The sequence below is a fragment of the Psittacula echo genome, assembly GCF_963264785.1.
Source record: "Psittacula echo genome assembly, chromosome: 3".
NCBI lineage: Eukaryota > Metazoa > Chordata > Aves > Psittaciformes > Psittacidae > Psittacula > Psittacula echo.
Window position 1 is genome coordinate 120,905,330 of NC_137736.1, and position 12,424 is coordinate 120,917,753.

Consider the following 12,424-nt stretch of genomic DNA (forward strand, 5'->3'; position numbering starts at 1 on the left):
AATCTAAACTTCCCCTGTTTAAGTTTGAACCCGTTACCCCTTGTCCTTGTTTAAAAATAACTCTTAGAAAATTTGTCTATGGCATTTGATGATCATTAGAATTTAGAAATAAGACACATCTGACCTACAGACTACGGATAACATTTACCTCTGGCCTACCATTTACCTGTGTTATTTTTTCAGCTACAGTATATAAAATGTAAATGTGCCACTACTGAACAACTTGACTAAATTACTTGCTGTAACTTTATGTTTCCTCATTTCATGCCTCTCTTTGTTGGAATGGTTAGTATGTCTTTCTATTCATGTCATAAGACTCCTCACACATTGTTTTGCATAAGAAACAAAACAAACAAAACCCAAAAAACACAATTTAGGGGGTAGGGAGGAAACTACTTGCAAATCCTTATTTGCAAACATCACTTTCAAAAAAAAAAAAAAGTCAAACATGCCTTGATATTGTTCTTCTAGCTTATGCAACATATCTTTTATCACATCCTAAAGACGTTTTGTGTCCTTATATCCTTTTTTATGCCTCATTCAGCTCTAAGATCTTGCTTGCAACAGTTTCTCCTATCAAAGATAATGACTGGACAAAATTCTTTCTAAACAATCTAAGAGCAGGCTTCTTATTTGTTCCTATAAATCACTGCTCAAAATTCAGAACATCCCAGGTAATGAGCACAGAGCTTTGTGCTCATGGAATACACTGGATATATCAGCTAGTGTTCCTGGTTTCACAGGAAATGAGCCACTAAAGACATCAGCATTAAGCTGTCTCCTTGCTTTTATCATATGAAGGCAGCCAAAATGTAATCTGGAAGAGGTCACAGGAATTTTTTTCCGTCTACCAAGAACACCAAATGCTCATGTTGAGAAAAACAAATCCCCTTGCCATTGTCCCAGGTGATGGAACTTCTGAATAAAAACATCTTAAATGAGTCTCTGCAAGAAAAGGAAAAGAAGTGGTACCCTCTCAGAAATCACAGGGTTTCACTGCTGACTCAAAAGAAGAAGGGTTGAAGAGCAGCTGTCTATGTGTCAAAGAGCACAAGTCTTTGCACAGCAAGACTGTATTTTGCTTCTGCAAGTAGCTTGATCTCACTATGTCTGCAATATAGGAATCTCTGATACATGCCAAACCAGCTGCCTTTGTACTTGGCACTGATCTGACACATGCAGTACCTGAGTGTTTGTGCACTGGAGTCCCAGAGCTGGGACTACTTGGTCTCATATCTTAAGATATACAATTGGAAAGTAGGGTCATTTGCACAGACCGTGTGTTTCACAGCAAATGGCAAAGGACACCTCTTTCCATCTAAACTGCAAAAGAAAGGATGCTATTTCTAGGAATACTAACATAATACTTCAAGAAACACATAAAGAAAAAAAACAAACCCTAACTGATGAAGGAAAAGCAGTTTTTCAAAGCTTTTTGGAAAAATGGTCTAAAATAAGAAATGGTAAGTTAAAGTCAAAACACTTATTTTTGTCAAGTGTCAAGACCTGGTTACCACCTTTAGCTGTTACAAAAAAGAACCCAAGTTGTGTTGTTTCTTTTGTTTCCATTAAAGGTAACTACAATTATAGCTAGAATTCAAAATACTGAAAGCAAAATGAGAACGGCAGACCTGCAAAAAGGACTAGGATATAGTATTGGAAATAGTCAGATGAATGAATGACTAGTCGCAATTAGTCACTTTGGTGTCTGTCTTCTGCCTAAGCCTTTAAATGTTCAGAGATGCTTTAATGTAACTCCTTCCTCTTTTCCTGCTAGTGGAAACAAAGGATTAGTATTGACTATTGAGAATGTATTTTTTCATAGGCTGAAAACTGATATTTTATTTACAACGTTACCTAAATCTTTAAAGCTTCATCCAGCTTTGTCACTCCACCAAGATCAGAATTTCTAATGCCTTCCTCAGAAGACTTAAAATATTGTCTGCCTGGCTTTAGGATTACAGAAAAAAAATGAGACAAGAACACAGGAAAACATTAACAGCTACAGCTCCCCAAGCTATAAAACTTAATTAAATACAATTTATTCTTTGAAAGGTGCTTTTCATGGCACAGCAATATTTTGCTGATGAGTGAGACAGCAGATTTCTTAAGAAAGATCTGGATGTGTAAAAACCTCAAGAAGACCAAACTTGCTCTGTAAATAATTAACTGAACAATAAAGGACGAAATCACTGCTCTGTTTTCACCTGGTTAATTTGCACATTGATATTTGAAAAAGGATAAAGCTCTGAAAAGAAGCAAGTATAAGGATTTTCAAATTAGTTGCAAATGACACATATCGCGTCAATGAACGTATTCTACACAGGATGCCAAATCCTTAATGTTTTCTTCTGTTGAATCAGGATGTCACATCAGGCTCACAGCAATTGCTGTTGCATAATTATTTATTCAAGTGGTGAAAGATCAAGCACAATCATTCCCCAAAATGCACCTGAGGAATTTAAAGCAAGGAACATACAGGTAGGGGAAAAAGGACAATAAAACTGCCACTCCCTAGGAAATTCTCACTCCTCCACTGAGAAAAGAGACAAAAGCATATTGGCCTCTTGTCTACAGTGGGAGTTCTTTCCACACTCAGCCTGGCAGTTTAGCAAATGACGCCACTCTCCTTTCTCATCTTTTGATTTATTGTGTATCTGGAAATACTGATGAGACAACACTCTGCTACATTGTCTGGTGCATCTCCTCTCTCTCTTGTGTTGGCCTGATGAAAACAGCCACGGCAAACATAATGAAAGGGATCTCCTGCAACTCCCCTTTAACTCTTACACAGCACTCCATGGGAAGGGAAATGATGGAACTACCCTGACCCAGAAATTTATAATCTAAAGTTAAAAAAGGAGTACAAAGGCATGTTATAATAACAAAATTATGAGACTGACTGTAATTATATTTAGTCAGGAGAAAAAAATAGAGTTGGAAAAGCAGCTGGTACCAAATTCTTGTGCAACACTTGTGATAGACCAAGTGTGGTGGAGACGCATCCTTGGGATTTTTAAAAATGCCATAGAAAAGGGCAGCAGTGAAAAATGGAATCCCAAAGCAAAGACATCACAGTTCTCCTTACGAGCCCAAGACAAAAGATATTCCAATAAACTTTTCAGCAGTGCTCCAGATATCATTATGTAGCTGGGAAATCCATTTAGTAAGCAAATTCCTTTGAGGCATTTCCACAAGGATGGGATAAATCAAATACAGAGTTTTTAAATGATCTTGCTTTATTCCCACCCAGAAGCAAACTAGATGAGCCAAACCTGGGGATACATCCATGACTTATCCAACAGCTGAGCACAGAATTTAAAGGTGCTTTCCCTCTGTATGGGTAGAAGAAGTGGACAAAGGAAAGCAAATGTAATCTAGTGAGTCACAGTAACTGCTCTTGATTCCCAGCAAAAGTCACAGAAGTAACTTGAACCACAACAAAAGGACTGACAGCTTATGAAAGTGAATGATAGAAGAAAGGGTCACACTGGTACACCATATCACTTGCTGTCTCTAGTCAGAGATGAAACTATCTAGGCAACTGTGTAAGAATATAAATTTCCTACCTAATTCAGAAAGGACAAGCACAAAAGATTTTGTCAATTGAAATGTCAATGGTCTACTTAGCTCCAAAGATGTCTGAATTTGGTCTGACATGACAATGACTTCATACCACCACCTTCTGCTATTTAACTGCAATTGAAACAAAGAAGATGACAGATTTACTTACTTTCTCCACTGAAGAGAAAAAGAAACTACCCAAAGCTTATTTTTCTTGAAGCAAAATCTTCAGCTTTTTGGCATCCAAACCTACCTGCACATCTTTCCCTGTGCTGCTGCTTTTCTCAATCACAGCCACAGTTCATTAAGATGAATCATGTTCTGCTGAAGCTGCCTCATCAGTAAGTATTGCTGAAGCAATTTGGTAATGATCTTAATGTGCAGTGCTGGATTTTTATAGCCATCTCAATTGGCTATTAAAATACAGCACTGCACTTGGAAATTGCAACTGCACCACTTCAGGAATAGTTAGCATGATGGAGTTGCAGAAAGCACTGTTCATTTCAGTAGAAACCTCACTCTTTGTGAATGAGTTCTGGAAACTGATACTTAAAATCTACTATGAGATTAAATGTTCTTTTTGTATATTAACGCAGGCTTCTTAAAACTGCTTGGAGAGTTCTTAAGAACTGAATGGTTTCGAAGGAAAACAAAACAAAATATATGTATATAAAATTTCTGCACAGTCTTCCAAGTAATTTTGTTTATTCCTTTACTGCTAATGGAAATGGCAATGAAAAGAGAGAACTTAGAATTATCATGAAAATACAAGACTTCAAGCAAGTGATATCCTGCAGCTCATAAGATAGCTCTAGTTTTACGTGAGACAACCAACCAGATGGACAGCTTCTGAGTTTCATTTGAAATTATCTTTGATGATCTGGAAAATCATTACTTTATCAATTGACTAATTATCTCCAAAAGAGGTTGTATTTGGTCTGATATGACAGTTTGATACTATCACCTCCTCCTATTTAACTGCAATTGTAACAAACCCTAACGCTTACTTTATTTCTCCACTAAAACCAAAAAGATAATAGCCAAAGCCTGAAATACTATAACTGAAGTGCCACCCCAACAATGATAACTGTTATTGTGTGAGATTGCAATAAATAAGCCCTGCTTTTCTTCAGGAATGGAAGGAAGCACTCTACAGAATGAGTGGTTTTTAGAGAATGTTTCATATGTGGTAATTTATACGAATTTGATGGCAAGTCTGTTTTGACCAAAGGCAGATAATACTTTTAATGTTTTATTTGTGCCATAAGGCAGAATATTAAAATAGCAGCTGTATGCAGATATCATCACTTATATTAAAGAACAAGTTCCTCAGTCTGTGAAATACGAAGGTGCAGCTATAACCTACCAATTTTTCTCCGTCAGGTATTGGCAACTCTGATATGTCAAAATACTTCTGAAAAACAGTAAAAGCTTTTAAAGCACTATCACAGAGCTTTCTCATTTTATGAGTTTCAAGAGAGTACAATTTTCATGCCACAAACTACGCAGATATTCATATATTCTTGCATTAAATTTCCCTTCAGGGAAGTCATGCCTTTAGTGATGTTAACTTATAAATGATGGTTTTGAATCACTATCTTAAAATTGGAAAACTAAGTATTAGTGCTTGATAGAGCACTTTCTGCTAATTGGATGAGAAGTGAGTTCCCTTCAAGCAAAGGCATCTCACAAAAAAAATGGTATTATAGTTTCAGTCGTGGTGGTTTTCTATTTCTACCTGTAGCAAGTGATAGTGTGTTACAGTCATATGAAGTGAAGCACTTAAATTATAGTTCAGAACCTATATAATTTGTTAAATCTAGGTTTGGGACAGTTTGCCGGCTTCTTCATTTTTCTACAGCTCTTTTTTAAGTTGCCCCATTTTGCTCTGGTTTAGATCAGGCTTCATAATAAAGCTCACAGCACAGAAGGAGAACACTGAAAACCAGAAACAAATTCACCACTGATGAGATCATAAGACTGAAATTCTTAAAACATCATAAGAAAAGGTTTAATGTTTTGTTCAACCCGTGAAAAAAACAATTTTGCTGAAGACACTTTGGAACTATAAATAAACATTCCTCAGCATGAAATACAAAAATGTTTTGAAGGTTTCAAGTGATCCTAAATTAACAAAACATCTGCCAAAATTGCCATAAACCCCCTTCTTCCCAAATGCTAAAGTTTGCTACGAAGTGTTCAGTATCCCTTAGGTTAAATAGGCAGGTATAGTAGTAGCAGTGATAGTTATATTGATAAAAAAATACATCGGTCTGAGGCAAGCACTTGCAATCAGTTATTAAACAGCAAGTTTTGAAAGCTCTCAGTGTTCCCTGAAATTGAGAAAGAAATAATTAGGGTTATTTGTTTGCAAAACCTCCCTCTTTCATTTTGAGTTCTGTAGCTACTACCTGAGATAAAAAGGTAACCTTTGGCTTTGTTGTAGTAGGTAAAGATGGTAAGATTTCTCCTTTCCTTGTTGAGAGCAGCACTTGTGCAAATTAACCCCCACCCCCATTCTGCTGTTTTGAATTGAACACTTTATCTTTTTTTGGCAGACTTTTAAAAATAGACATTGTTTCACTGTACTTTTTTGACAGTTTCAGTTGTCACTCTAAGATGGGTGCTATCTACGTAACAGAACAAAAGATTTTTCCAATAAAGCCATCAATCCAAACTAAAATGTGTCAACTTCTATGAAACAGAAGTACGAACTTCTATGAAACTATAGACAATAAGGGAGAAGAGAACATTCAAGTAACAATTCAAGGTAAGTCTATAGTAAAATCATACCTTATATTGATGATAAAAATCTCTGCATCTTCTCAAGCAAATTCCATAGCTAACCAATAGGTTAAAAAATATTGTACTTAAACCATACTGATTCTTTTCTCAGTATAGTAAGAAAGCTTCATTACTACCCAGTGACTTTATTCAGTGTCATCAAGAAAAAAACAAATAGTTATGTGAAAAGGAAATATACCACGTGCTGCATAGTCACTTCAGTCCAGCACAGAAAACAATGAAATGGAAACTCTGGAACTGGTTAAGCCTAATGACTTCATCTAACGTTTACATGGATATACATAATTAAAAAAAAAAATAAATATGTGTTACACCCATTGTATTCATCTCATCTTATTTTGGAGTATTTTACTGAGATGCCCCATTTAGGGGCTTAATCTTTGCTGAAGGAGAACAACATTATTCAGAGTGATACAAAATTGGCTGAGCAATGCATCAATTTCTAGCTTAAAGTCCCCAAACACAATAACAGTCTAAATGGATTAAATGGGAAGTCCTAATTCTGAGTGCAGGAAAGAGTAGAGGAATAAGTGCCCCTGCATAGCTTTTCTTAAGTGTCCAGAAGTGGGTGGGGTTGAACCTGATCTGAATGTGTCACTGGTTGGATTCACCAGGAATGACAAAAAAAAGCATGTTTACAGACAACAGCAAAGAGACATAGCTGCTGATCTGCCCAGAGCCTTTCTGCCTAATATACAGTGAAGAAAATGGCAGCTGTATCCGTCACTGCAAGATTCCAACAGAGTTCAAGCATTGTAATGATAGTTAGGATTGAGTTACCCTGAAAGGTGTGGAAAATTAATCCTGTTTCTTTATATTGTGCCTTTTTTGGGTGCTTTTAAATCTGCCATATCTACTCCCACATTTCCTGGCACTGAATTTTTCTGCCTCTCACACCCAAAACTTCATTTCTGCAGACATTACATTGCCTATAGAATTGAGGTCAGAAGTTTACTATGTGATCCAACACTGCTGTAGTTATTCCGATAATTATTTTCTGCCTTTTTTTTTTCTTTTCTGGTATATAATATCAAAGATTAAATTATCAGTTAGGTACCAGCAGATAAGACATTACACAACCTCTGTATTGAAGTTTCTGACTGCCAGAAATTTTCTACAATGGTAGAAAACCAGTTTTCTGTCTGATTCTTTAAAAAATTAAAATTAAAACCAATGAAGTTTAATTTGCGTAACTAAACTCTCATCAAGGATACTACTCCATACATCTAGGTTTAGGAGAAGTAGTTTGCAGTGTGATAGGACAGCATTAAAACCCCAGAGGGCAATGGAATTCCTTTGGTTTAAAATGCGGCAGTCAAATGCAATTGAATGGGTTTAAGCACTGTAGTCTCTAACAGCGACTGAAGTTTGTAATTCACTGCTCATACACAGTTCTTTGCATGAAGAAGCTAATACAGAAGTTATATTACACAGCCAACCACCACCACCATTAAATTGCTTTGTTTTGAATGCCTGCATGTTTGTTCCCCAGGAATAAATACTGCAGTGCGCACAATCCATTCTCATTACTGATAGTCTCATTATGTTTCAATACAGAGCAAGTAAAGCGCATCACTTAAGGACAGGATTTCAGTAGTGTCTAAATCCTATTGATTTTCAATAAGAAAGCTCCACTGTATATCCTTCCTCTGTTATAGCCCCCAGCTACTGCAGAGGCGCTGGATGCGAAAACCTGCAGTGTCCTGAGAGTGCCTGAAATAAAACACCTACTGTTTACTACTAAATACTAAGCAAAGCCAAACAGTGAATCACTACAATTGTGAGTCTCACTATAGAGACACACAAGATCCCTACAAAAGACAATCTCCTGAGCACGTGAAAGAGGAAGTTCCTGCAATGATCCCAGTTAGCAATTACCTTCAAGACATAGACTGTAGACATCAGCCAATATGATCAATCAAGTGTGGCAAACTGATGCAGGCACAGCCTTAAATACACAGCCACAGTTCTCTTTGAAACCTTGATTGTTCTATTACACAACTTATCTCTGTCTTTGTTTACCTCTTTTCCCCAAAAGTCACCTTAAAGAGTTAGATGACCTTCTAGCACATATGATGCTAGGACAGTTTTCCATTAAGTAGCAGGAACAATTGAACAGGGCTTTGCATTTGAAAGGGACCACTTGGCAGCACATTACCATGGCCTTATCCCTGTCATATGCTCAAAGCCATTGCTACACAATGCATATTTAACTTCTGTTCAGAATAGATTTGCAAAATTAACCTATGACTTTTATATGGTGGTCCCTAGCCAGAAAAATTAACATCCAGTTAAGAAAAAATCCAACCTTTATGGACTCAAAGCTTGTATTTCAAGCTTTATATTCAAGTTCAGTTTGGATACCTTAGATGAAATTGAAAGAACATTTATATAAAAGGCCTTGCAAATTTACTTCTTTATCACCTTCAAGTGCTGAAACATATGATGTACTATGCATACACACGCAAGTAGTGATCTCTGAATTTACATGGTATTATGGAAGCCAAGATTTGCTTTCATGTGGTAAATTCTCAACACAGCAAGGAAAGAACTCAGTATATGCTGAGTTATATACTGACAGAGGCAGACAGGAAAAGAACCAACTGAAAAGGTAATTGCTTCTCCAAGTTTAGTATGGAACAGCTTTCTTGTCTAAAAAGTCAGACTCACTTTCTTTATTCACCTTGTGAGTAAGAAAGAAGGAAAGGTGTGGGAACTACCATGTCCTGCTCTGGACAAAAACACCCCAATTTCACTCTGAGAAGTAAGAAACACTGTGTATATAAATACTAAGTTGTTCTTGCACAGTGTGAAAGAGAAGTTCACAGATAAATCACCTGAAATATGTGCAGATAAGCATCACAGGAGTGACTAGCACTGAAACCCACAGCCAAGATTCACAGGTTTTATTCTCAACTTCAGCCATGAGTTTGATGCCTCTCAACAGATAGTTATTTTTAATTCAGGATTTTGAAGAATTCAAGGGAAAACTGCTATAGACATTAAAATGAGTATTGGTAAGATTTCCAACCAATCTGTAGCCAATTTTCTTTCATTCTGTTTTTTAAAATCTATGGAATATAGAAAGCATATAGCAGTATGCTTCCTTGCTGCCTAATCTATAAAGATAGATAGAAAACCTGGATTTGCAAAGAACTAGGCCATCAGCTTTTTTTTTTCCTTCCAAGTTCCAAATTATTTCTATAATATTGAAGTGAAATTTTTTAAAAAGCTATTCAGCTTAACAATAAAATTCACTGTGGCAAATATCTGTAGTAAAATTCATGTAAGAATATAGCTACGTAATAACGTTTGTAGCACTAAGCGGCAAAACTTCTTTAGCTTGTCATAAAAGGTACTTTTCTTGTTATTCACTGTCTTATGGATATAAATGTAAAAATAAATAGTTTCCGGCATACAATGAAAGCAAACAAGATGCAAAACCATTATTAGATAATCACTGCCTCTTGTCCACTTCCACGATGCAGCAAAAATTTGGTCACAGTGAATAACTTTTACTGTTTCATCACAACCTGAAAGGATATGTTAAGTTTAGTTTCTTTAGCCTTAGGTTACTCAAATGACTATCACAGCACACACTGAGTTTAATTCCAAAGCTTTAAAAACCCTGCTGCCTGTCTGAGTTCATACAGGTACAAAATATCTCTATTAGAAAGTCAATTTAACACTGTAATTAACCATGAGAATCCAGACTTCCGGGGTTTACCCTCAGATACATGTTTAAGTCTACTATTTGCCAAGAGCAGAGGATGATGAATACACTGCTGTGTCAAATAACAACGATATATGTACATAGAAGAGGTACAGTGCAATACTGAAAGCCACGAACTATCTTTGCTTATGATAAATGGATAATCTCAATGGTTCCATATATATTACAGATAAATATACTCAATTACTGGTATAAAAATTATGCAGAAGCATCCTGTAATATTCACATGAGATGAGAAGCAAGGGAAAGCACTGGAACAGCTACAGGTTACTCACTGTTGATAAAACAGGTTGAACAATCTCATGGGTATGGCATAGACTGAGACACACAGATTTCCCCATTTAATGTATATAACTTTAATTTAAAGACTTACTTATGAAATAATCAGTATGGATACAAAAATCTGCTGCTGTTTATCCTATTCAGATAGAATGAACACAGTACTGTGAAAATAACCATTTTTTTGCCCAGAAATTAACTATGAAGAAAAATATGGTAGCCAGAGGGAAATTTTAGGTAGGGAAAAAAATAAAATTACATTTGTTAAACGTAACAATCTGCAAAAAAATCTTTCCTTTTTCAAAAGGAAAGGAGAAAATCTAATACTCATAATTTGTACTAATGATTCTAGAAAGGAATTTGGCTTTGTTTGGTTGTTTTTTTTCTGTAACCAGAAGGTTCTGCTGGAAGTGATAGAGCTGATTTAGACTAGTGAAGATTTCATGCTAGACTTCCATGTAAAATTCTCCTATATAATGCACACATTAGTATTCCTGTCTTCTTGTTCCAAAGAAAACTGTACAAGAAACAAGCAACATGAAATAGAAAGGATAAATTGGATAATCATAAGGCCCTCTAAAAAAAAGAGAGAATTTGGAAACTGTATTCAACAGCACCTTAAATGAAAATCAGAGGTCTCAGTAGAGGAACTTTAGAGGAAGTATGCGTGAAGCCAATGTAAAGCATAGCATCTCTTCATCTTGCATTTCTTCAGGAGATAATGAACTATCTCCACAATCAAAATCAAATGAAAGAAACCACAACTCCTTGAATTTCTTTATATTTCAGGAAGAGACATAAACCATAAATTCCAGTTCTGCAAGCCTAAGCGAACTGCAGTATTTGTCAGGTTAACTAGTTAACAAATCAACAAATTCAGATGCTATTTGAGCTGAAGAGAGGTAAAGCATCAGGTTTATAATAGATGTCTTTTCATTTTCACATTTACCTTTAGGTCCTTTGAACAACTTGATCTCTACCACAGTCTCCAGAATAGGCCTTCTTCGACGAACGTACAGTCGTACTATGGAGCCAGCCTCTTTTAGGGCCTCCACGGCTTTGCTGTGTGAGACTTCTGACACGTCAACCTCATTTACTCGCAAGATGCAATCGTTGACCCTACAAGAAAAGCAAAGGACTATAGGTACTAAATGCTTCAGCTGCTATTTTGGACCAAACACAGGTTTTTGTCATTAGTGCTGTAAAATAGAGCACACTCCATTGAGAAGCCTGCCAGCTGCCAGACTTGATGCAATGTGGTTCATCAGCAATGAGATAGAACCAAAACACTTAGTCCCTCCAAAAAACACACCTGATTCAAACTGAAGTCTACCTAATCACCCACACCTACCATCCTCTTTCATAAATTGGGGTTGGATCCACTAGAGTGATAGAATTGAGTAATAAACAACTTGTCTTTACAGACTTCATTAAAAAACCCTTTTTTTCTTAACAATATAATCGAGTTACAAGCTTCATGCTGCATGCTATTACTACGGCAGTTACTCCTAAAGGAAATAAGTTGATTTAATTTAATACAGAGAGACCAGCAATTGTGCCAGTACCTCCTTAAATCTCTCATATTTCTTCATCAGAGCCAAAGAATTCTAAGTTGTCAAAGAAAAAAAGCTGTCCTACAAAAAGCAGACAATTTAAAAGAGAATGTTTCATGCTAAATAATTTGAGTAAGTGTCATTCTTTATGTTTTCCCCACTAACTATAGACTCCAGGATCTGCTGTGTGGTAATAGCATCTATTTTTCATAACTACTAATAAAATTCCCTCATATTCTTACTTTGGGAATTTACTATATTATCTAAGAATGAACTAATACATTCACCCTCAAAAATGTCCTGGTTAAATGGAGCATTATTCTCCTTGCCTGACAGATATCTCCAAGTTGGAAAGCAAATCTACACTGAGAGCAGTAAAATCCATCTCCAAAGCAGCAGGCTAATGACTTAACTGCTCGGCCATCCTTTCTCTGCAAATGAGGGTAACTGAGAAGAGCAAATTCTGAAGAACTAGATGAATTGAGATGCC

The 12,424-nt window shown here is 36.2% G+C and overlaps 1 protein-coding gene across 6 annotated transcripts in view; it reads right to left on the bottom strand.

Annotated features, from left to right (window-relative positions):
- DLG2 (discs large MAGUK scaffold protein 2) overlaps window positions 1–12,424 on the bottom strand; it is a gene marked incomplete at both ends in the record, with an annotated part of 868,631 nt that overhangs the window by 296,059 nt on the left and 560,148 nt on the right. For all 6 annotated transcript variants that reach the window (XM_080612545.1, XM_080612549.1, XM_080612548.1 and 3 more), the window contains one exon: window positions 11,331–11,500. In XM_080612545.1, the coding sequence (XP_080468671.1) occupies window positions 11,331–11,500 (170 nt within the window). The remainder of the gene's footprint in view (window positions 1–11,330; window positions 11,501–12,424) is intronic.